The 25,673-nt window shown below is 38.1% G+C and overlaps 1 protein-coding gene across 18 annotated transcripts in view; it reads left to right on the plus strand.

Moving 5' to 3' along the window:
* ATG13 (autophagy related 13) overlaps window positions 1–25,673 on the plus strand; it is a 52,395-nt gene that overhangs the window by 8,924 nt on the left and 17,798 nt on the right. For 12 of the 18 annotated variants that reach the window (XM_077863065.1, XM_077863076.1, XM_077863075.1 and 9 more), the window contains 6 exons: window positions 761–925; window positions 16,999–17,080; window positions 18,047–18,127; window positions 18,571–18,690; window positions 20,834–20,880; window positions 22,048–22,188. In XM_077863065.1, coding sequence (XP_077719191.1) covers window positions 17,012–17,080; window positions 18,047–18,127; window positions 18,571–18,690; window positions 20,834–20,880; window positions 22,048–22,188 — 458 coding nt within the window. In that variant the 5' untranslated portion in view covers window positions 761–925; window positions 16,999–17,011. The remainder of the gene's footprint in view (window positions 1–760; window positions 926–16,998; window positions 17,081–18,046; window positions 18,128–18,570; window positions 18,691–20,833; window positions 20,881–22,047; window positions 22,189–25,673) is intronic. The other 6 variants (XM_077863074.1, XM_077863067.1, XM_077863069.1 and 3 more) reach the window with 2 other exon arrangements.

The raw sequence follows: 25,673 nt of genomic DNA on the forward strand, positions 1-25,673 counted from the left end.
CCTTTCCTTGTTACCTTATGCTCAGATCTTTACAACTATGATTCTGTCAAAAAAAAAAAAAAAAAAAAAAAAACACCAACTATGATTCTGTCTTGCCCAAACTGACTTCTGATGATTTGAGACTTAGCATTCTTTAGCTGCCATAAGCTTTTTCTTTTATATGTTTGCCATGTTTACAAATAAGCATGTTTTCTTTCAACTTGCCCACTCTCTTATCTCAGTTGTGTAGTCTCTCATATGTCATGTTCTTTTGCATTTTTGATGTTTTATTTCCATGTGTAGCCTGTTTTATTTTTTAAATTTTTTAAAGTTTAATTTTTTTTTTTTTAGTAATCTCTACCCCCAACATAAAGTTTTAATTCATGACTCCAACATCAAGAGTTGCATGCTCTGCCAACCGAGCCACCCAGGTGCCCCCAATCTGTAAATTTTAAAATTATGAATTCATCTAGCTAAAAGTTGAGAGGAAGAGTTGTGAGTGTGGCCTGGCAGCAGGCTCTTGGTAATCCAGAGTTGTTGAAAGCTTCTCCCAGGGCTCTTTCAGGCTTGCTTCTGCCTGTTTCTAGGGGTTACAATAGTTCAGAGATGAGTTTTTAGATTAACTTCTTAGCTTTTTATTTCCTTACCATGCTTATAGGTAATGTAATTTTGGATCTTGACTAGGCACTTTACTGACTTATGCTTATGAAGTTTGAGAGTGATTTTCCCATCTCCAAACCTTGCCATTATAGGATGACAAACCTCTTTATTGCTTTTCTAGGATTCTTCTGGCCTCTGTGATCAAGCAGCACTTGGCTCTGCAGTTTTGAGCAGAGCACTGGGTTTCTACCAGCCTGTAAGAGTGAGGTACAACCTCCCCTTCTCCCGATGCTTGTGCTCATATATTTATTAGAAGAACCTGACTTTGGGGTGCCTGACCGGCTCAGTAAGTAGAGCGTGTGACTCTTGATCTCAGGGTTGTGAGTTCAAGCCCTACATTGGGTGTGGAGCCTATTTGGAAAGAAAAAAAAAAAAAAAAAAAAAAGAACCTGACCTTGCTTCTCATAAGCCTCAGTTCCCTGGCATCAATTTTTCTTTACATCTATGGCATTGACTTACCTTTTCTGGAGCCTGGGATTTCTCAATTTTTCTTGTTCAGTTATATGTAAAAAACTTTAATTGCCATATGTTATCTGCATTTTTAAGTGCTTTAGCAGGGGGGAGGACTAACATTCAGTCCACCTTGTTGGGTATCCCCCTCAGAGATTTTAAACTCCTATGTATCATGACCCAGTGCATTAAACTCTTTGCCTACTTTATTCTAAGGCAAGGATTTTCTATGACAGAATTTGGAAGTACAGCCAGAGCAGCCATTCAGATGTTTGAAAAACTATTTGAAATGTGTCTAGGGACACCTGGGTGGCTCAGCGGTTGAGTGTCTGCCTTTGGCTCAGGGTGTGATCCCATGGTCCCGGGATCAAGTCTGCATTGGGCTCCCTGTATGGAACCTGCTTTTCCCTCTGCCTCTGAGAGTCTGCCCCTCTCTCTGTGTCTTTCATAAATAAATAAAATCTTTGAAAAAAAAATGAAATGAGTCTACAAGGAGATAGACCTAATTTTAGAAAGTTTTATACTGGGTAAAAGTTAGTTTTCTACCCGTTATAAGCCATTTGATGAAAATTTATTTTATTTGTTGTTCATTTAAAAAAATTTGAAATCCATCAGATCTACAGAGAAATTATAAGAATTTTACAGTGAACTCTCATATACTCTTCACCTAGATTCTTCGTTCATGATGAATCGTTGACATCTTCATCATTCATGCTTTGCCACATGCTCTACTTGTCAGAAAGCATATGTCTCTAGATGTCATAAGCTATATAATATAGGATTTCTCCCCCCCCCCCTTCTTTTTTTTGGCTGGGCCCTTGAGAAAAGTTACTTGTATTTTTTCAGGAGGAGCATTGACCAAAGTGTAATTGTATCAAATTCAGGAAATTTAACTGTTACCTAGTATACAATCAGTACCAAATGTTACCAATTGTTTCAGTACTGTTCTTTAAAGCAACTTTTTAAAAAAAATTTTTATTTATTTATGATAGTCACACACAGAGAGAGAGAGAGAGAGAGAGAGAGAGAGAGATAGGCAGAGACACAGGCAGAGAGAGAAGCAGGCTCCATGCCGGGAGCCTGATGTGGGACTCGATCCCGGGGCTCCAGGATCGCGCCCTGGGCCAAAGGCAGGCGCTAAACCACTGAGCTACCCAGGGATCCCCATAAAGCAACTTTTTAAAGATTTTCTTTCTTTCTTTTAGATTGTATTTTTAAGTAATCCCTACACCCGGTGTGGGGCTTGAACTTAAAACCCTAAGATCAAGCATCACATGCTCTACTGACAAAGCCGGGCAAGCTCCCCTATAGAAACTTTTTTAGAAGTCCATGATTGGGGCACCTGGGTGGCTCAGTCAATTAAGCATCCCATTCTTGGCTTTGGTTCAGGTCATGATACTTGGGTCTTGGGATCAAGCCCTGATTCAGGCTTCATGCTCAGTGGGGGAGTCTGCTTGAGATTCTCTCCCTCCCTCCGCCCTTCTCCCTGCTCCTGCATGGTCACTTGCACACTCTCTCTCAAATAAATAAATAAGATCTTTAAAAGTCCATGATCAAGCATTGCACTTAGTTGTTTGTTTGTTTGTTTGTTTTTTAAAGATTTTATTTATTCATGAGAGACACGCAGAGGGAGGCAGAAACATAGGCAGAAGGAGAAGTAGACTCCATGCTGGGAGCTCCATGCGGGACTAGATCCCAGGATGAGCCAGAGGCAGACACTTAACTGCTGAGCCACCAGCATCCCGAGCATTTAGTTGTCATACCTCTTTAATTGCCTTTATTCTAATAGTTTTCAACCTTTTTTTTTTTTTTTTTTTTTTTTGGTCTTTCAAAAGATTGACATTTTTTAAGACTACAAGCCAATTCCTTTGTAAAATGCATTGTCTTTTTAAGTTCATCTGATTGCTTCTTCGTGGTTGGATTCGGGTTATACAATTTTGGCAGGAAAGCTATATAAGTGATATGTCCTTTTTACTATATCACATCAAGAGAAATGTAATGTCAGTTTTTCAATTGTTGGTATGTTTCTTTCATTACTTTAAGACTGTGTTTACTAGACTTCTCTGTAAGTAATAGGTAATCTGTGGGAAGATTGTGTAAATATCTCATTTGCCAACAAACTGTCACTTAGTGGTTTTTATCATCTACTGGTGAGCCCCACCACCCCCACTGCCACAATGATTTTCTTGAGTCAGTTATTCCATAATAGTTGCAAAATGGTGATTTTTGTAATTTTGTTACTCCTTATTCACTTATTACTTGACAATCTACTCTGAAGAAGTATTAACCTTCCCCCATTTATTGCACATCTGCCTCTGAAACCAATGTTGGGGAAAATATGAAAATCCTTGCTGTAGAAAAAAAATAGCAAGAAAAGATTGTCTCTGCTCTCCCATTGTTAGTTGGAGAAGTAAATATAAAATTGTGAGTTTTAATATCAGGGCTCCCCAGACTTACAGATTCTTACATGATAAATGTGAGTTTAAAAGTGCTTTATGAGGGGCACCTAGATGGCTCAGTCGGTTGTGTGACTATTTTTTTTAAGATTTTATTTATTTATTTATTCATGAGAGTCACAGAGAGAGGGGCAGAGACACAGGCAGAGGGAGAAGCAGGCTCTATGCAGAGAGCCAGACATGGGACTCGATCCCGGGTCTCCAGGATCACGCCCTGGGCAGAAGGCGGCGCTAAACTGCTGAGCCACCCAGGCTGCCCTGAGTGTGTGACTATTGATTTCAGTTCAGGTCATGACCTCAGGGCCATGAGACTGAGCTCCATATCAGCTCTACACTGGGCATGGAGCCTGCTTAAGATTCTCTTCCTCTCCCTCTGCCCCTACCCCCTTTCTCTCGTGTGCATGTGTGCTTTCTCTCTGAAAAAAATCTAAAAGCGGTTTGTGGGTACAGCGTTATTTAAATTCTAATCAATTTTGAAAATAATATTTGTGCTGACACAACCCAATAAAAAAATGGATCAAAGACCTTAACAGAAACCTTATCAAAGATACACAGATGGCAAAGAACCATATGAAAAGATACTTAGCATCACATGTCATCAGTGAAATGAGATATACATACAAAATATTGTTGACAGGATTTCCTATGCTGTACTTTCCATCTCTGTGACTTATTTTATAGCTGGGAGTTTGTACCTCTGAATCTCCTTTACCTATCTTACCCATCCCCCTACACAAAACTGAACATACTCTTAACCATATGATCCAGCAATTGCACTCCTTGGTATTTACCTAAGGGAATTGAAAGCTTGTCTCCAGCAAGATAAGGGTTCTTGGAGGCTTCTTTGGGGGAAATGTAGTGTCCTCAGAGGACAAAACCTCTATATACTGACACTAAGGGTCTTTCAATTGAAAAAGTTTGGAGGGAGGGGCAGCTTGTTCTCCATGACCCCCTGAGCCCCGCCAGTTTACCAGCCTCATATACCCTGATTTTCTGCTGTCTTTTTGGTACTATATGCTCAGTGTAAAAAAGGACAGCCAAGGGATCACCAGGCATTTGATGAAACCTTCCAACATGGCTGCCAGCGTTTTTCAAGCCAAGTGAAGGAAGGGGTCTCCAGAGACTGAGAATGTATATTGTATGGTAGAGATTTCTGTGATTTGTTCTGCGTAACTGACCACCCCGACCTGCACATACGAAGACAGGCTAAAGAATGTTGTTTGCGAGACTTGTGCTGGATAAGTGGCCTTGGGAGCCTGATTAGTTGACATTAGCTGGCCTCCAGGTTAGAATTAGCCCTTCTAGTCTGGATGCTAAGAGCTGTAAATTTTGTCTTATATCCCATCCTGCTCTCAACTGGGCTGACCCCCCCCAGAATGGAATCTGGGAGGGGAGGCAAGCACATATGGCACAGGCTCCTTGAAGATGTCAAGGCATGATAACATAGGAATGCAGCTTGCTCCAAACTGCACGTAGGTGAACACAAGTGTTTAACTTCAGACCCCATCATTTGCCCTATAAATACAGCCCTTAAAAGGATTTTCAGTTGGAAGTCTCACCTGAGGGGAGAACACTCTACCCAGGCCTCTCAGTTGGGACTCCAGCCTGGCTGTCTCCACTAGGCTTCCCCAGCTAATGAAGTCAGATGTTGTAAGTACCCGATTTGATGTAACTCTGTCTTATTCTCCTTTACTGCTTACTATTGTGCTCGCCTTTGCATATTTCCTTTTTTTCCTTTCTGTTTCTATTAGATTTTTATAATATCAGTAAAGTGGGTTTTTCCCCCTTTCAAAACCCAAGAATACAGCTGTTGTAAATCTTCATAACAGAGTGCCTGTTATAGACCTGATCATTGAAGTCCAGTATGTTTTTTAATTTATTGTTTCCAAAAAGTTAATGTCCAGTCTTCTAATATTAGGGAGGAAGGGCAGTTTTACACTCAGTGGAGTTATAAAAAGGGTGTAGGGCTCAGGGTGGGGTCTAACTGCTTCTTTGTGGACTTTTATAAAATAATCTTCCTATATTCAGCCCCATCTGGCATTCTACTTTAGGAGATATCTGGTAACTCATTTCTTGGCCTTTCTTGGGTTCTTTGGCTTATATGAGCTTGCTTTGTTTAGGGTTTCCCCCAACAGCTGGCTGGGGTATCAGCTCTGCTCTGCTTAATCAAGTATCTGTTCCTTCTGTTTTCTTCTTCCAGAACTGTGGTGCTGTTATCTCCATGCTTGTTCTTTTGGTCTGTGTGTATATGTTTTTTAAGCCTCCTGCCCCTGCCATTTCTTGTTTTAATGATGTTTTAGGGGTGAACAGAAATAAACATAAGCATGGAAAGCTTTATACTTAACCAGTCTGTTCACTACCCCCCCCCCCCATATTTTGTTGATATCTTTTATTTGTTACTTCCTTTTCTGCCACTATTTTCAGCCTTTATATTTCTGTGCTTTTAATGAGATTGGAAAGATAGTTGAGTTAAATGTTTATCTGGTTATTTAAGTAGAATTCTTTTTTTTTTTTTAAGTTAAAATTAGCATTTCAGTATGAAAGTGAGCCAAAGATCTAGAGTACCTACTTATTTGGTCAGGTGTGCTTTTCCCTTAGTTGATTATATATTTTGAACTGGAGTAGTGCTATAGAATCTTCTACCTAGTATTTGGATATTGATGATTATCTACATCCATTACATAACAATAGGAGAATTTATTTATGTATTTATTTATTTTGGGGGGAGAATTTATTTAATGGCATAGTCTCCTTTTGTTGTGTTAAAATATAAATAACATAAAATTTACCACCTTACCATTTTAAAGTGTGTAGTTTAGCAATATTAAATACATTCACGTTGTTATGCAGCCATCCCCACCATCCATCCCAAAACTTTTTCATCTTATAAAACTGAATCTCTGTACTGTTAAACACTAACTCCCCATTCTCTCCTCCCCAACTCCTGCAATCACTATTATACTTCCTGGCGATAATTTTGACCACTCTTAAGTACCTCATATAAGTGTTACCATACAGCTATGTGACTGGCTTATTTCACTTAGCTGATTTCTTCAAAGTTCATGTTGTAGCATATATCAGAATTTCTTTCCTTTTTAAGGCTGAATAATATTCCATTTTTGTGTGTATACCACATTTTGCTTATTTATTATACTTTTGATACTTGGTTAAAAACATTTTAGTATGGTATAAATCTACATGTTCTCAATACTTTGGGAACCTCAAAAAGTTATTTGTTATGAATTTCTATTAATGTAAATGATGGTGGCACCTGGGTGGCTCAGTCAGTTAAGTGTCTGACCCTTCATTTTGGCTCAGGTCATGATCTCAGGATCAGGAGATAAAGCCCCATGGCAGGCTCTGAGGTCAGCTAGGAGCCTGCTTAAGATTCTCTCCCTCTACTTCTCCCCCACTCTCATGAGTGTGTTCTCTAGATCTCTAAAAAAAGAAAAAAAAGGAGGGATCCCTGGGTGGCGCAGCGATTTGGCGCCTGCCTTTGGCCCAGGGCGCGATCCTGGAGACCCAGGATCGAATCCCACGTCGGGCTCCCGGTGCATGGGGCCGGCTTCTCCCTCTGCCTGTGTCTCTGCCTCTCTCTCTCTGTGTGTGTGACTATAATAAATAAAAATTAAAAAAAAGAAAAAAAAGGAAAATAATGTTCAGAGATTGTTACTAAATTGAAATTGTTATTCAGGGCCCACTAAAAAAATTGTGTTGTTAAATGTTTCAAGTCTTGAAGAAAAGCCTTAATTTGAGGTTATTTTTCAAGCGGAAAATCTGTAAGTGGTGAGTCTGGGGAAAATAGGTGTTGATGAGGGAACAGCAGTATTTGTGGGAAGATTATGATGTGTAAATATATTTTTGATGTAATTAAGCCATTTTATAAAAGTAACACTTGATAAATATAATCAAATATATGTTGGTGGGAACCACATAGAAATTTTTGTAAATATCTGAAATTATACATGGTAATTAGATTCTGTCCCTAGGGCAAAAAATTTAATAAAGAAGGTGGTGAGTAGCTCTGATTAACTTACATTTCAGCACATTATCAGGAAAGGGATAAGAAATTTAAAAGTTAGCAGAAGAGTTTGCAATATAATTGAAACACTGGAATGCTAAAAGGTAAGATGGCCTTGACTTGAACTAAGTGATAACCTAAAAGCCCTACTTTGGCTCAATCCTTTAGCAGCTGATGCACTGTCTGAAAACCCACCCTGTCAGGGCATCTGCACGTTTAATGTAAACAGTTTTCTAGGCAATTATGTGTGCCTAGACAATGACTAACGTCTGCAATGTCTAAAGAAAAGAAAGTTGAAGACATATACTATCAAGTAAGTCTCTCAAGACTCTTCCTTTAAAAATTTTTTTGAGAGGGGGCACCTGGGTGGCTTAGCGGCCTTTGGCTCAGGTCATGATCCCAGGGTCCTGGGATTGAGTCTTGCATCGGGCTCCACTCAGGGAGCCAGCTTCTCCCTCTGCCTGTGTCTCTGCCTCTGTCTGTGTGTTTCTCGTGAATAAATAAATCGTTTTAAAAAAATTTTTTTGAAAGCGAGAGTGAGTACATAGGGGACAGTGGGGGGCAGACAAGATGGGGGAAGGGCAGAGTGGGAGCAGAATCCCAAGCAGGCTCCATGCCCAGTGCAGACCCTGATGTGGAGCTAGATCCCAGGACCCAGAGATCATAACCTGAGCCAAAATAAAGGGCCGGACACTTGACCAACTAAGTCATCTAGGCTCCCTTCTCTAGAGTCTTGTTGGAATTTCAATTTGCTTGCCTCTGAAGTGGAGGAAGATAAATGAACCTCATAGTGGGATGATAACCAGTTAACCATCTGAAATGATTTTAGTTTCACAAAATAGTCTCCTTTTAGGAAAGGCAATATGTTGATCACTTGAAGCTTCTCTTTTGGTCTACTTAGCAATTTTATTTTTCAAATAATAAATTGATTTATGGTATATAAACTATCTCTGGTGACTGAAGTTGTCCTCAAAACCTTGACTGAACTGATAAAATTCATTTTTTTTTAGCATATACATCCAAGGACTAGACACTGGTTCTGGATCACCATTTACTTGGTAATTTCAGTGACCAGGATCTTTCTTAAAAGTGCCAGCAGGCTTCTGATTACCTTTTCAAAATCATTTCACCTATTTTCCCTGCTGACTTTGCATGGGAAATCTTGAAGGTCAGACTAGGGAGTTTGTAGAAATTTCTGGAGCATGGGAGCACTATAATGATATAATGCTTTACTCACATCAGTTTTCCTGAGGTTTACAATGTAACCCAGAAGAAGGTGTTGGGGAGGAAAACTTTTCCTATACATTCTTAGGTTTAGTATCTGAGGGCCTGCAACTTAAACTGACTGAAACTAGCAACCGTAGGAGACTAGCAACTGTAGGAGTGCTCAGTGATGAATAATCCAGGTGGTTAGAATTTGGGACTTAGATGCCTAATTTAGTAAGAGAAAGGGGCCTAGGAGAAAAGGCTTAAAAAAAAAAAACTACATTTATTTATTTATTTTTAGTAATCTCTCTACCCAACATGGGGCTCGAACTCATAACCCCAAGACCAAGAGTCTCACAGTGCTCCCACTGAGCTAGCCAGCACCCTGGAAAAAAGGCTTTTATAGGAAGAACAAATAAGTTTCTTTAGAAAAGACAAACAAGTCTGTAGAAGAACAAATCGGAAATAATAAAGTTTGTGATAATATTTGTTTAGGTAGGTGCAAATGGTATTTCCATCCTCTTCATGACCTTGAAATTCCCCCAGAGTGAGGACTTGTGATCTCTCCTCGGAGTAGATGCCAACCTGAAATGGGAATTTATGGCTGTCCTCATTTTTCAGAAGTTTCTGCTTTTAGTCAGATAAGGGAAGCCCAAGAAGGTTTCTTTCTACATCTGTTGAATCTCAAATGTCTTCAGCTTAAAATAATCTTTATGCCAAAGTGGCTTATTTTGGAATGGCATATCCTGATCTCCTTCAAATGTAGAGTAACTAACCAAATGAGTCTCTTCCAGATAAGAAATGAGACCTGGATTAAGATGGTTCTTTGGAAATGAAAATGTCGCACATATAAAGGATTTTGTATAAGCAAGAACTTGAAGGCTTTAGTAACTGGCTAGTATTGGTAAAGGGCGGAAAAAAAGGAAAGAATTCAATTGTAGATCTCTTTTTAATGTTTGTTCCAAATTTCCCTTTAAATTACTTGAAACACTCAGAAAGGATTTTGCTAAAAGCAAGGCATAGGGTAAACTTTATATAACATTTATATTGTAAAGAATGAATTAACTGCTTGATTGGCTAAGCCTAAGGGAACAGTAAGCTCTGATGCCCGTAGATAACTTTTTACCCAATGGAGATTGCACCCCTTTTGGCCAATAACTCTAGTTACATAATCTTTTTAGTGCTTACCAGATACAGAAAATCACAAGAATCATTGTGCTATTATGTTTGCATTGGTAGATGTTCTGGTGGTGGGAACACAATTCCCCACTTCAGTACAAAGTAAGGGCAGTACAATCCTCCAGCACTATTCTTATCTTAGATCTGTTGCTGTGGTTGCTTCAAAGCCTTGTGTGGTTTAACCCTTGAAAAGGCATTTTGTTTTTACCATAACATTTGCATTCTTTTTAACCAAAATTAGGAAGGTTTGAAGGTGGGTGTATGTTTCAAATGCCGTCAAACATCCAAATGGTAGGCTCCAAAAGAGAAGTCCGTTATAATTTAGATCACTTAGGCTCTAACCTGTCCTTGATCACAGTGAACTCTACTGTGGCATCTGAGTCTGCAGTCATTTCTTCTCAGGTGTTTTGTTTCTCCTTCATTGGTTTCTCCCCCTTGCCCCATAAATTTGCTCGATAGCCCTGTGCAATAGAGAAAATCCTTTTCTTTAATTTTTATTTATTTATGATAGTCACACAGAGAGAGAGAGAGGCAGAGACACAGGCAGAGGGAGAAGTAGGCTCCATGCACCGGGAGCCCGATGTGGGATTCGATCTGGGGTCTCCAGGATCGCTCCCTGGGCCAAAGGCAGGCGCCAAACCGCTGCGCTACCCAGGGATCCCAATCACAGCAGCATGAGATCTCTTCCTGTCTAACTTCTCAGAATCCAGCTGAAGCACCATCACTCTAAGAAATCCTCTCAAAGGTCATTAGCAACATGATGCCAAGTCCAGTGGCCTTTTTCTCTCCTTGAGAATGAAGGAAACCAGAATGTGTCACACCAAATTATTCCTCTTTGACATAAAAATTATTTTGATCTGAAGGCAATTAAGCAGCAAATGCAGGAGAACCTTTCTATACCTTCCACTTTTCTGCCTGAAGGGGAGATATAAATTCTCCTTTTCCTAGAGGCAGACTCTTACCAGCCCAGAGAGGACACCTGTGGAATTTGCAAACAAACCTTACTCTGTTAATTTCTTCCCATATATTTTCCTTCCCACAGTTTGCTGTCCTTAGAAGCCTAGAACTGCTTTTCTTTTCTTGTCATTTCTCTACACTTTCATCATTCTTAGTTGAAGATACCATATAAGCTGCCCTGTTGAATTATTTTCTATTGAGGTTTCTCTTGTGAGATGTGCACTGCAGGTGTTGATAAACTGGTTTTCTCTTATTAATCTGTATTTGTTAAAGAGGCCCAGCTGAAAACCTGAGGGGGTAGAGGTAAAGTTTTGCCTCCTCCACAAGAACTTTTATATTATTTGACCATCCCTTCAATCTTGAAACTTATTTTCCCTCAATTTCAGTGATAACTGCTCAGAAATCTTTTGCTTCCTATTTCTCTGGTAAGTTCTGACAGTTCTCCTTATGGTTCTTTTATGTCAGTGTCTTCCTGAGGCCTTTGTTATTTTCTTGGTATCTTCCATGGTGATTTCATCTACTGCTATAGTTTTTAAACTGTTTCTTCTTTTGGAGAATATCTACGTCTTTCTCCAACTTTAACCTCAGTCTTAACATTGCCATTACTTATAAATTGGACATTTTCAGATGGATCTTCTGGTGTTTCTAATTCAACTTATTAAATAACCTGAACTGATTTTCAAAAAATAATAAGTGTCTGGCTTTGGCTCATGTCAGGATCCTGGAGTCCCAGGATCCTGAGCCCTGCTCAGTGGGGAGTTACTTCTCCTTCTGCCCCTCTCCCCACTTGGGCTCTCACTCTCAATCACTCACTCTTTCTCAAATAAATAAATAAAATCTTTAAAAAAAATAACCTCGATCTCAAACTTCTACCACAAGAAAAATTAATTTACAATGGATTATGGATGTAAACATGAAAGGTAAACAATAACATTTTTAGAAGAAAATGTGGAAGATCTTCATGACTTTGAGATCAGCAAAAAATTTTTCAACAGAGCACAAATAAATGCTAAAAAAAAAAAGTTGAGAAATTGGACTTAGTAAAATTAAGAACCTCTGTTAGTCAAAACACTCCTTAAGAGGATAATACTTAACAATGGAAAGAAATGAACTATGAACATAGAGCACAACATGGATGAATCTCAGAATAATTATACTAAGCAAAAGAAGCCAAAGAGTACATACTGTATGATTTAATTTATATAAAACTCTAGACAATGCAGTTAGGAATCTGTAGTGATAGAAAGCATAGTAGCAGTTACACAGGGATGGGGCATTGAGGAGGTGCTAGAAGGAGGGATTACAAAGGAATATGAGGAAATTCAGTGGAGGTATGTTCACTATTTTGTGGTAATGGTTTTACAGAACATGAGAGACTCCTAACTCTGGGAAACGAACAAAGGGTGGTGGAAGGGGACTGGTGGTGGTGGGCGGGGGGTGGGGGTGACTGGGTGACGGGCACTGAGGGGGGCACTTGATGGGATGAGCACTGGGTGTTATGCTATATGTTGGCAAATTGAACTCCAATTAAAAATAAAAGAAAAAAGAAAACAGGTGAAATTGAAAAAAAAAAAAACAATGTCAAAACTTACTGCATCTTGGGGTGACTGGATGGCTCAGTCAGTTTAGCATCTGACTCTTGATTTTGGCTCAGGTTGTGATCCCAGGGTTATGAGTATCAGACTCTGCACCCAGCTTGGGAGTATGCTTGTCCCTCTCCCTCTGCTCCTCCACCTGGCTCATTGTTTCTTTCTCTCTCTCAAATACATACATACATACATACAGTCATAAAAAAAAAAGCTTACCCATGTCTTACACTTCCCATATATTGTTGATACCTCAGTAATACCTCAGTAAGGCTGTTTTTAATGTGGAATAAACATCACAAAATGAGAATAGGTGAAGGCCATTTAATCAGAGCTTGTCATAGCAGGAGAGTTAGCTGCCATCACTTGCATTAGCAAAGACTCAAAAGCAGGTAGAACAGTGGGAAGCTTTATAGTGGAAGAAAGGGAAAGCTTCAGATATGTCCTGATTTGGGGTTATTGGCACGGGAAAGCTGTAGGCAGCCTAACTACAAGTGAGGGCATCCCATGTGGTTGTTTATGGATACATATTTGGTTTTCTTTGGCTGCAAAGTTGGAAACAAGGACAAAAATTAGGGAAACTGTCAGTTATTAATCAAATCTTGACTGTTTGAGGTCAGTTTTTATAGGGGTTTTTGTTTGGCATCCTGGACTAGTTAGTCTAGAGATAGGCTGACTTTCTTGACTGGCTACAGTAGATAGTAGGTTGGCTTCTTAGGCTAGAGAGTAGAGATATTAGTTTGGCCTCCTTCCTGGGCTGCTTCCTGCAGGTTAGGGGTCAGAGCTCCATTTTTATATATGTAGTCTGGCCTTTATCTTTTAGTGTATTCAGACTCTCATGAAAAGAAACAGATGCCATATGAAAGGCAAGACACAACTGGGAGGAGATATTTATAGTGCATATCCAACAAAGTTACTTATATCCACTATATATATTTTAGAAACTTCTACAATTCAGTAAAAAAAGATAACCTAATTTTTTAAATGGGCAAAAGGCTTGAACTAGTATTTCATTAAAGAGGATTTCCAAATAGCTAGTAAACATATGAAAAGGGGCTAGTAGGAGAGATTCACTGATCATTTAATCACTAATTTAAACATTGTTTAATACAGATTAAATGAGATGCTACCACACCCCTACCAGGATGGCTAAAATTAAAGTATTAGTAGTATCAAGTAGTGGTAGAGCTGTGGAGCAACTGGAACTCTCATACACTGCTGATGATAGTGTACATTGGTAGAGATTCTGGAAGACTGTACATGTCTTAAGAAAATTAAATATGTGTACCTTGTGACCCAGCATTAACACTTCTGGGTGTACATCTGACAGGAATGAGTGTTTATATCCACCAAAAGACTTGTGTAAAAATATAATAGTTAAAAACAGGAAACAACCCAAATGTTTATCGTTTATAGTTAATTTATAGTTTGTGGCATATTCATAAAGTGGAGTGCTACATTGCAATGAAAAAATAATAAAGTGCTACATGCAGCATTATAAATGAATTTTGCAGGCATCTTGAATAAGGGAGAAACTACCCACAAAAGAGCTAATATTGTTTGATTCCATTTAAATAAATGGAATGATTTGTCAAGATAGATAAGACTGATCTATGATGATAGAGGTCAGAATAATGGTTACTTGATCTGAATTGTGGTTATATGGATGTATACATACAAAATTATCTGTTGAAATAGAAATGAAAACAAGATATTTCTTGAGCTGTACATCCAAGATTTGTGCATTTCACTACATGTAAGTTACACCTCATTTTAATTTTTTTATTTTTAATTTTTTTGTACTTTCAAGTTTTTATTTAAATTCCAGTTAACATATAGTGTAATATTAGCTTCAGGAGTAGAATTTAGTGATTCATCATATATATATAACACCCAGTGCTCATCACAAGTACCCTCCCTTAAACTCATCACCCATTTAGCCCATCCTCTACGCACCTCTCCTCCAGCAACCCTCAGTTTGTTCTGTATAGTTTAGAGTCTGTTTTAGGTTTGCCTTTGTCCTTTTTCCCCCTATGTTCATCTGTTTCATTTCTTAAATTCTGCATGAGTAAAGTCATATGCTATTTGTCTTTCTCTGACTTATTTCACTTAGCATAATACATTCTGGCTCCATCCACATCATTGGAAATGGCAAGATTTCATTCTTTTTGATGGCTGAGTAATATTCCATTGTGCATATATATGTGTTTATGTATATATATATATATAGTGTGTATATATATAGTATATTTTTTGTATATCTTTTATGTACACATCCCACAACTTCTTCTCACATTCACCAGTTGATGGACATTTGGGTTCTCTCCATAATTTGGCTGTTGTTGATAGTCCTGCTATAAACATTGACCCCTTTGAATCAGTATTTTTGTATCTTTGGGTAAATACCTACTAGTTAAATTGCTGGATCGTAGGGTAGATCTATTTTTTACTTTTTGAAGAACCTCCATAGTGTGTTCCAGAGTGGCTGTACCATTTTGCATTCCTACCAACAGCGTAGAAGGTTCTGCCTTCTCCACATTCTCACATGTTGATTTTTGTGTTGTTGATTTTAGCCATTCTGATAAGTGTGAGGTAATACGTCATGGTAGTTTTGGTTTGTATTTCCCTAATGAGACTAAAGTTGAGTGGCTTTTCATGTGTCTGTTGGCTATCTGTATGTCTTTGGAAAAATGTGTCTTCTGCCCATTTCTTAACTGGATTATTTGTTTTTTGGGGGTTGAGTTTTATAAGTTCTTTATAGATTTTGGATACTAACCTTTTTATCATATGTCATTTGCAAATATCTTTTTGCATTCCATAGGTTGCCTTTTAGTTTTGATCGTTTCCTTTGTTGTGGAGAAGCTTTTTATCTTGATGAAGTCCCAGTAGTTCATTTTTGCTTTTGTTTCCCTTGCCTTGGGAGATGTTCTCTGGTAATAGGTTGCTATGTCTGATGTCAAAGAGCTTGCTGCCTGTGTTATCTAGGATTTTGATGGTTTCCTGTTTCACGTTTAGGTCTCTCATCCGTTTGAATTTATTTTTGTGTATGGTATATTTCTCAATTTTTAAAATTTCCTGTTTCAACTCTTCTTTTGTTTATCCCTTTACTTAAAACTAGCTCTGCCTCTGGCTTCCCTGTTTATTGTTAACTGAAACCATGTTAAACTTTTTGTAGTCAATCCTTAAATCCCGTCAGCTCTTCCTTTAAAATATCTCCCATCCGTGCTATTTCCAAACTGTGTCTGTACTAGAGTTTTAGCCTTGACCACAAGCCTGCATTTATTGCCAAGGATTTAACTGGTCTCTCTGCTTTTCCTACTGAAAACTATTCTACAGTATGCCAGCAAAGCTATCTTTCTAAAGCACCATTCAGATGATGCTAGTTCTCTGTACTAATTCTTTTCCTCAAAAGTCTTAAAGGAGTTCTCGTATCTGTTGTATTAGGTACAGATGAGGCTTGCATTGCATTTAAGATTCTCATGCTGTGGCCCCAACCAGCCATACTATTTCCCTATCCATACACAGTCCTTTGGAAAACTGGAATACCTAATAATTCCAAATCCATTTTGCTCTCTATTGCTGATACTCTTTGTTCATTTCTTCTCTCCCTAAATGCTTTCTTCCTCATACCAGCCCTATCTCAAACCATCTCAACCTGAGGGATCTATCGTGTGCCCCATAAAATCCATGAACTCCCTGAAGTTATATCCAGACTTTTCTATGTATGTGCAGTTTTCTAGAGAAAGGGCTTGTCTTGTTATCAGACTCTCAAAAGGGGTCCATAAACCCCCAAAAGTTAAATTGGTTTAGTGCCCTTTTGAAGGAGTACAAATGATCTCATTTTGTGTTTGGTTTTGGGGGTTCTTTCTTTCTTTCTTTCTTTCTTTCTTTCTTTTCTTTCTTTCTTTCTTTCTTTCTTTCTTTCTTTCTTTCTTTCTTTCTTTCTTTCTTTCTTTCTTTCTTTCTTCTTTTTGTTTTAATTTATTTATTTTACAGAAAGCGTGTGTAAGAAGGGGGAGGGCAGAGGGAGAGAGAGAAAATCCCAAGCAGATTCAAAGCTTGTGTGGAGCCTGACACAGGGCTCAGTCTCACCACTCTGAGATCATGACCTGAGCTGAAATCAAGAGTCAGACGCTTAACCAGCTGAGCTACTCAGGTGCCCCTCATTTTATGTTTTAACAAAGTTTTTATCTTGTTAAAATTTAGTCCTCAGTATGGTGGGTAGTAGAACTTTTTAAAATAGATATATTAAAAGCTTAAAGTTTCAGATGCAGGTACAATGGCTTGTCCTTATATTGTTTAGGTCCTTAGATTTTAGTTCTTTGTGTGGAATTTATTTTCCTCAAAAGGCAGTATCTTAATATTTTTCACTTTGGTATCTTAGGGGGAAATTTTTTTCCTCCCACATGACTGTTTGCACAGCTAGACAATACCATCTCTGTATTCTTTGAATTTTAAAAGATATTAGTCACATTTTTCAACACTTTTTTTTTTTCTATTTTAGATTCCTATAGGCAATGGAAACTGATCTCAATTCCCAGGACAGAAAGGACCTGGACAAGTTTATTAAATTTTTTGCCCTCAAGGTAATATATCTATTCTCTTGAGCTCAGAACTGTTAGAAATAACTTCCGTGCTTCTCCCTTTTTGGAAATACAGAATAACAGCTTGCAGCTTGCCCATTTTAAGGGATACTTCTGTCTGTTGTAAACCAAACTGTGAAGTTTGGGGGCGGTACTGGGGGTGTAACTAAAAAGTAGCTTCCAATTTTCCACAGCTACTTTTTCAAAAAAAATTTTCTTTTTGCAAGGCTGTTTGCAGAAATGTCAAACTATTATGCCAGGTTATTGGCACAGTATGTTCCCTCGGGGTGGAAACAAAGACTGTGGCCTGGAATGGACAGCATTTTGGGCATCTTTCCCAAAGCTTCAACTAACTCTGAAATGTCTGACTTCCATTTATTGTTCCCTTCTGGGTAAATGTGGAATTAAAACTGAATTTTGAATGCTTTAGAAGTTATATTTTCCTAAATCTAAAAATCATTTCCACCTCTATCATTCCTTCTTCTCACGATTGCCATGTAAAAAACAATCTATGCAGTAGATTCTGGTTGTAAAATTAGTTGGGAGACTTTTGCCATATGGGCCAAATGATATGAATAATTGTGGAATCCTTGGTTTAAATCTACTATGATTACATAAGTGTACGCCAGTGAATATTTAAACCTACGGTTGGACTTGTTTCTTTATGAAAGTCAGAGCCGCCATGTGCAAATTTCCTTCTGCCATGTGAGACTATTACATATTACAGATCCCAAGCCTTGAACTAAAATTCCTCCAACTGATTGACATTTTGCCCTCAGAAATATTTACAGTATTATTTTTGTGTCATTTTTTTACTATGTTCTTGAATTTTAAAATCTTAGCCTTTCCAAAAGTATAGTTATGGTCATTGGCGTCTTTTTAACCCTGCATTCAGAGTGTTAACTCTGATTGCAAGTCAAATCAATTTAAGACTCATCTTTGATTTTTTTGTTTGTTTATTTTTTTTAGACTGTCCAAGTGATTGTCCAGGCTCGACTTGGCGAGAAGATTTGTACTCGTTCGTCTTCATCCCCAACGGGTTCAGATTGGGTAAAATTCATGTTTTTTGTTAAGGCGTGTTTGTCATAAGGAATCATAGTGCAGTAGTAAAGAATACTATTTATAGTATTACTAAACCATAACATTAAAATATCTAATTCCATTTGATCCATTCACTTGGAAAGTATGTTCTTCATCAAATGTTAGTCCTAGGTTTATTTAGTTCTCATCTTTCTTCTGCAGTAGGTGAAAAACTTTGTCTTTAGAGGACAAAAATACCTTGTTAACTTATCTTTGAAATAAGTCATTTGCTCTTTCAACCTGAGTTTTGGGGCTCTGATGCAGGATATCTCTTCTGGGCAAGGGAGAAATGAATGAGTGTCCTTAATCTACCCAAAGCAATGCCTATATTACCCAACATAACCATCTTACTGTTTTATGTTTCCGTGATGTTCCTTGTGAGTATTTGACGCAAAGTGCCATTTGTTTTCTAGTTCAATTTAGCAATCAAAGACATCCCAGAGGTTACACATGAAGCAAAAAAGGCACTGGCCGGGCAGTTGCCTGCAGTCGGGAGATCGATGTGTGTGGAGATCTCTCTCAAGACATCTGAGGTAAGGTTATGGCCAGGTTGGTGTCTTCATTTGATACTCAAGGCTCTTCATACTTCATTTCCAACTCAGCCTCATTCCTGCCTCTTCCCTTTCTGAATTTATCATTCTCTGAGGAAGTCATGCTTTTTGTACTTATTCTCTCAAATACTTGGAATAGGCTCTTTATCCTTCTTATGTGTCAACTATATATGAAATGTTTCTATTCATCCTTCAGGACTAATGTGCTCTTGAAAATTCGCCCCCTCTTTCTAGTGGGAGAGGTGACTACTTTCCTTAGACTTAACCATGTACTTTGTTTCCTTTGTTTCTAAAGTATAATTCATGTATTGTGATTTTTTTTAGATATATCTTTACTTGCCTTATTTCACATCAAGATCAAGACAGATACTGTTACTTGCATGTTTATTAATCTGTTTCCATGACAAGATTATGAAGCTGCATGGTATAATATAAGGCAGTTGGATTTTGGAGCTACACAGACCCGAGTTCAGATTCCAGCGAGTGACTTTGGCCAAATTACTTAACTCTCCCCAACCCCATAACCAGCACCAAACTAACATGACACTTCATAGTCTTGAAGGGTTATTATATTTTCTCATTTAACCCTAATTTGTAAAGTACCTAACATGACTTATAGTAGGAAATCATTACATGTTCCTGTTTGTTTTTTACACTTTTATTCTTGAGGTCAGCAATTATGTCACATCTTATTTATTTGTGGTTCTTCAAATTTGTTTTCAAATGAGGCAGGATATAAATAAATAATCATCTCTTCTGCCTAGCGCAGTGTCTGGGATAGCCCATTGTGTGCTGTCAATGAATTTTGTTGAATGAATGATGTCAGCACTTCCATGGAAACCTTAGCACCCCAGAAAACAAAATTTCCTATTCTTCTTTATTGAATTGCCAATTTATACTATGAATTATTTTCCTTAGTGATCCATAGGGAGTCCTAAAGGAATCCCTAGAACTCTTTTCTTTCCCAGGTGAAATCTGAGTATAAAATGTTCCACTTGTCCTAGACAAACTACATCAACTTGTCTTGGATACTTCCTACTATTCATCCTCCCTTGATTTTGGGAAGCAGGGGGAATTAAAATTTTATGATGTGATTTAAAAATGACAGTGTGATGAAAATGCTATATATTTAGGATATATATTTAAATTTGATCTAGAACAAGTAAGTTCTCTATTCCACAAACTAACCCAAGACTAATCCCGAACCTAAAAGAATAGCCTATTTCCAGTTGATTGGTAATAAGGTTACTTATGTTCAAAAGTATGACTGTCTTTTTTAATAAGTGGCACACAGGAGTGTTATAGGGTTGAGGGATTCTGGCTTTAGTTATCTGTTTTTCTTCCCCACTCACTAGACTAAGTCTGTTCAGAGTACTGGAGAAAGACTGAACAGTTTGGCTAAAGACCATTACACAGCTAAAAAGATTTTTAAGTGAAGAACTTGTTAAGGTATTCCTTAATAGTGGGTGTCACCTAAAAATATCCCCTATAAGATTGGAAGGAAAGGCTCTCTCCATCATCAGAAGTATTGGCCTTTCTGAAGAACAATTTTAATATACATGGCAAAAGTCTTAGAAGCATGAATACTCTTTAACAATGCTAATTCTGGAAATTTGTCTTAAATTAATTTAGGGCAAGGACGAAGTTTTAATCTCAAGGCTATTTATTACAATGTTGTTTGTAGTAGTGAAAAATTAAAAATGACCTATATGTCCATGTATGGGGAGACTGATTGGATGAAATGACAGTCATATGATGGAATAATATGCAACCATTAAAAATGGTGTAGAATTTTTAATTATAAGGAAAATTTCATGTTTTTATTAATGAAAATGTAAAAATAATATATATACTATAATCTCACATTTGATATTTTTTTAAGTTTATTTAAGTAATGTCTACACCCAATGTGGAGCTTGAACTCATTACCCTGAGATCCAGAGCTGTATGCTCTTTTGACTGAACCAGCCAGGCGCCCCTGACATTATTTAAGTGGCTAATTGGATTATAAATTGATTTTTTCCCTTTATCTTTTGTAATATTTTATAGTGATTGTATAGTGCTTTATAATTTAAAAAGTAATTAAAAATGAAACTGAAATATCTTTCAATTGTCCCATCTACAGGGAGATTCTATGGAACTAGAAATTTGGTGTCTCGAAATGAATGAAAAGTAAGTGCTCTGTCTTAGGGTCTGTGGTTTTTGTAGCTGAGGATAAAGCAGATGACATCATGTGAAAAACAGGGCTTTGTTATCAGTCATGGAGGGTGTTCTTCCACTTGACAAAGCCAATAGGTCTTTGCTACAGTTTGCTTCATGCTTGGCTTCCAGCCCAGTCACAGAGATGACCTTCAGCAGGAGGGTCAATCCAGCGAGACTTAGACACCACAGGGAAAGGAGCAGAGAAAAGACTGAAAACGATTTGTTGTTTTCCCAGAGTACAGATAGTTCTCTGATTAAATCCCTTGCGAGCTCTTGTAACATGACTGCTCTGTGTTGTCTGTTTTCTGTGTGGCAGACATCCAATACGATTTCCCCTCACTACTCCTTTTTAAACTCTGTGTTGGTCATGGATTGGAAATGCATGTTATTTTTCTTCTCCATTTTCTTCCTTCAAGACAGATTAGGTTACTTCCTGTCTTAAGCTTCAGTTTTCAAGAACAGTATGTAGGAAAATAAAGGAAATAGCAACACATCAAAAGAAATATATTAATAAGTCTGTAGGGTGTGGGCATTATTTTTCTTTCCCAAATAGAAAGTAATTGCCAGATTATAGTCTAAAATTTTAGTACCAAACACTTTTCTCCAGATTTCCTATTAAATGTTTAGAGGTAGACAGCTCCCAAGATAGTATATTGAAACTGTTTGCACCTTCAGTAATATAATTGCAGTGTTGAATTACTGTTTTTAAGTGTGTAGCTTTATTTCTTAGAAAACTGTTTCAAATCTAAAAAAAAAAAAATAGGATGTGCCTTTTGTCTATCTGCCTGAATCTAGTGCACAGAAAAGTGAAACTTTAGCTTTCCTCAATAATCTGTTAAACTGACAAAGAACTCGGATTACGCTTTTAGTTCAGAACATGTTTTCATGATAAATTTAATCTTAATACAGTTCCCACACTTAATTTGCAGTCATCTCTGTTAACTGTAATACTCTGTGAAAGGTGTTATGTGGACTGCAAAGCAGGTTACATTCTATCAGAATTTATGAATAAGGCTAACAGATGACTCTCAGTCACTAGACAGAGCATAACTAACACCTCTATATCCGTTGCATTTCTGTTCTTGGTTTTATGTGAGTTGAGTAGGCGAATGCTGATAGTGTCTGTGTGCTCCTCAGGTGTGATAAAGAGATTAAAGTGTCCTACACGGTGTACAACAGACTGTCGCTGCTGCTGAAGTCCCTCCTTGCCATAACTAGGGTGACACCAGCTTATAGACTCTCCAGAAAACAGGGGCATGAATATGTCATATTGTACAGGTAAACGATAGCATTCACCTTCTCAGTTCACTCATTAGCCTTGTCACTTTGCATACTGCTACTTTGCATACAGTCACTTTGACTGGCATGGCATATGGGTATTCTGTGGTTAATTTTGGACAGATGGTTGGTTGGGTAGTTGATGCTATAGCTTTACTATGATGGTCTGTCCCTCCTCCTTTGTGAACCTCACCTTTTTAAAGCTACCAGGTCCCTTGTCCTTTTGTCTGTGCACAGTCATAGTTTCTGTGGAATAGATTTTGAGGCTGTACTGATCTACATCTCAAAGCTGAAGAAGAAGCTTAAGGGTTTAAAAAACAGGCTGTCCTGGGAGGATTCCACAGCCTTCTATATTTCAGAATTAAATTAAAACTTGTCTAACAGGGATGCCTGGGTGGCTCAGGAGTCGAGCATCTATCTGCCTATGGCTCGGTGTGATCCCGGGTCTGTGGATCGAGTCCCACGTTGGGTTCCTGCATGGAGCCTGCTTCTCCCTCTGCCTATGTCTCTGCCTCTCTCTGTCTCTCGTGAATAAATAAATAAAATCTTAAAAAAAAAAAAAAACTTGTCTAACAGTCTGCTAATTCAGTTTGGTTTTGATTAGTTGTCTGTGGATATAAAGAACTTTTCAGTGGTTCTTTGACTATTTTCTTGGAGCAGTTCACCTCAATATATATTTATTGTGTGCCATTATATATATATATTTTTTAAGATGTTATTATTTATTCATGAGAGAGAAAGAGGCAGAGACATAGGCAGTGGGAGGAGAAGCAGGCTCTATGCAAGGAGCCTGATGTGGGACTCGATCCTAGGATACCAGAATCCCTGAGCCAAAGGCAGACACTCAACCTCTGAGCCACCCAGGCATCCCTAATGAGTGCCATTTTAATGCAAACATTGTGTGAGGCCCAAGGAAGAACTATATACAAAGGTCCTCTCCTACAGATGTTTCTTATCTATTGGGGGACACAGTTTGGCACATGCATAGTTATAATAAAAAGCAGGATTGGAAAACTATATAGCAGTATCAGGAGAAAAGTACTGGGAGAATACAGAGAGGGAAAGTTTGTTCTGGGTGGGAGAAACCAGACAGGCTTCCTGGAGAAAGTGGCATTCAAGCTAGACCTTGAGGCAGAGAGAATTTCAGCTGGTAGAAGTAAGGGAGAATGATCATTTCAGGTGGGGAATGCAACAGATGACAAGGCATAGAAGTGGGGGGAACAGGATGTGAGCTGTGCTCAGTTTGTCAGATGGGCCCTAGTGGTGGTATAGAGGATGAGTAAGGAAATGTGAGAGCAGACTGTGGAAAGCCAGGAGTTCCCAAATCACCCAAGACTCTTTTTTCATTTTAGTGATGAGCTACTTGTTTTAGCCTTTGGCTTACCTGTATGGTGCTGATTATGAGGAGAAATTAGTATAGCTGACTATACTAATAGAGGACTAAGGATCAGAGACTTAACTAGTTACGGTGAAACAATCTACAACCTGAAAATAGTTATCAAGTCTGTCTTTAATTTTCTTAGCAGTAATCTAGCAATCTTACCATGTTTATTTTTCAAAGTCTTTAAAATATTTTTGTTGTCTTCTCTGTAGTCCTTAGGTTTTATTTTTTTATTTTTTTATTTTTTAAATTTTTTTATTTATTTACGATAGTCATACAGAGGGAGAGAGAGAGAGAGAGGCAGAGACAGAGGCAGAGGGAGAAGCAGGCTCCATGCACAGGGAGCCCGACGTGGGATTCGATCCCGGGTCTCCAGGATCGCGCCCTGGGCCAAAGGCAGGCGTCAAACCGCTGTGCCACCCAGGGATCCCTAGTCCTTAGGTTTTAAATTGAGTATTCCATTTGAAAATTACTAGACTTTTATTTATTTATTTATTTATTTATTTATTTATTTATTTTTAATTTATTTTATTTATTTATGATAGGCACACAGTGAGAGAGAGAGGCAGAGACATAGGCAGAGGGAGAAGCAGGCTCCATGCACCAGGAGCCGGATGTGGGATTCAATCCCGGGTCTCCAGGATCACGCCCTGGGCCAAAGGCAGGCGCCAAACCACTGCGCCACCCAGGGATCCCCAGACTTTTATTTAAATATAACAAAAGATGATGCTCTCTTACTTCTCACTTACCTATGCTAAGCCCCCTTCATTTTGACTCTTTTGTAAGTAGCCATACTACACTACTAGTCATCAGCTTAGTTAACTGGGACTCTTAGTCCTTTTCATTACCAGTGTTTAAAGTCTTCCTTTATTCTCTATCTCTGGAGTAATATGGTATTTATGGCTCACTGTTTATCATTTAGGAGTGCTTTGGGATACAAATAATATGGTTTAAACCATAGAGAAGTGGATGATCTCAGAGGTAGATTTGGCTCTTTTTTCCCCCCTTTTTCACTATTGTTAACAGCTGCCTCTTTTTTTTTTTTAAGTTGTATTATCATTTTCCCCCTGGCCTTGTGGATTTAATCAAATCACTGTAGAATTACATCATTATAAAAATTCATTCTGAATTTGTTGTTCATCAAGACTGAATTAAAGTTAATTATTATCTGCTATCTGTGAAGAAAACTTTGGCTTAACACCTGAATGACATAAAGAACCTATATGGCCAAGAAAAAGGTTAATTAGGTTATTTTAAGCACTGTACCCGTTACCAGTATTCAAATGAATATTGAGCTTTTTTCCTTTTTTTTAAAGATTTATTTATTTATTTGAGAGAGAGAGAATGAGCAGAGGAAGAGGGAGACAAGAAGACTCCCCCTGAGCTGGGAGCCCCACATTGGGGCTCACAACCTGAGCCACTAAAGGTTGCTAGCAGAATCTCTTTTGGTAATCTTTTATTGACATCATTCTTGTGGTGGTGTTTTTTTAATAAGCCTTTATTTATTTATTTATTTATTTATTTATTTATTTATTTATTTATTTGAGAGAGAGCAAGAGATAGCACGAGCAGGGGGAAGGGGTAGAAGGAGAGGAAGAAGCAGACTCCCTGTTGAGCAAGGAGCCTGATGTGGGACTTGAGGATCATGACCTGAGCTGAAGGCAGACATTTAATTGACTGAGCCACCTATGCGCCCCAGTGTTATTCCTGTGTTATTTTATGGCAAGAGTCAGCAAACTGTGGCCAGCAAACCATGTGCTTGTTTTTATAAATAAAGTTGTTTTATTGTTTTTTTTTTAAGTTTGTTTATTTATTTATTTTTAGTAATCTCTACACTCAACATGTGGCTCAAACTCATGACCCTGATATCAAGAATTTCACTCTCTTCCAACTGATCCAGCCAGGCACCCCTAAATGAAGTTATTTTAGAACACAGCTACCCCCTTCATTTGTGTGCCATCAGTGGCTACTTTTGCAGGACAACAGCAAAGCTGAGTAGTCTGCCTCAGACTATATTGCCTGCAAGCCTTAAATATCTGATCCTTTTAACAAAAGTTTGCGGATCCCTGCTTTATGATGTATGTCACTTTTGTGCATGTATTTC

The sequence above is a fragment of the Canis aureus genome, chromosome 21 (genome assembly GCF_053574225.1).
Source record: "Canis aureus isolate CA01 chromosome 21, VMU_Caureus_v.1.0, whole genome shotgun sequence".
In the NCBI taxonomy this organism is placed as follows: domain Eukaryota; kingdom Metazoa; phylum Chordata; class Mammalia; order Carnivora; family Canidae; genus Canis; species Canis aureus.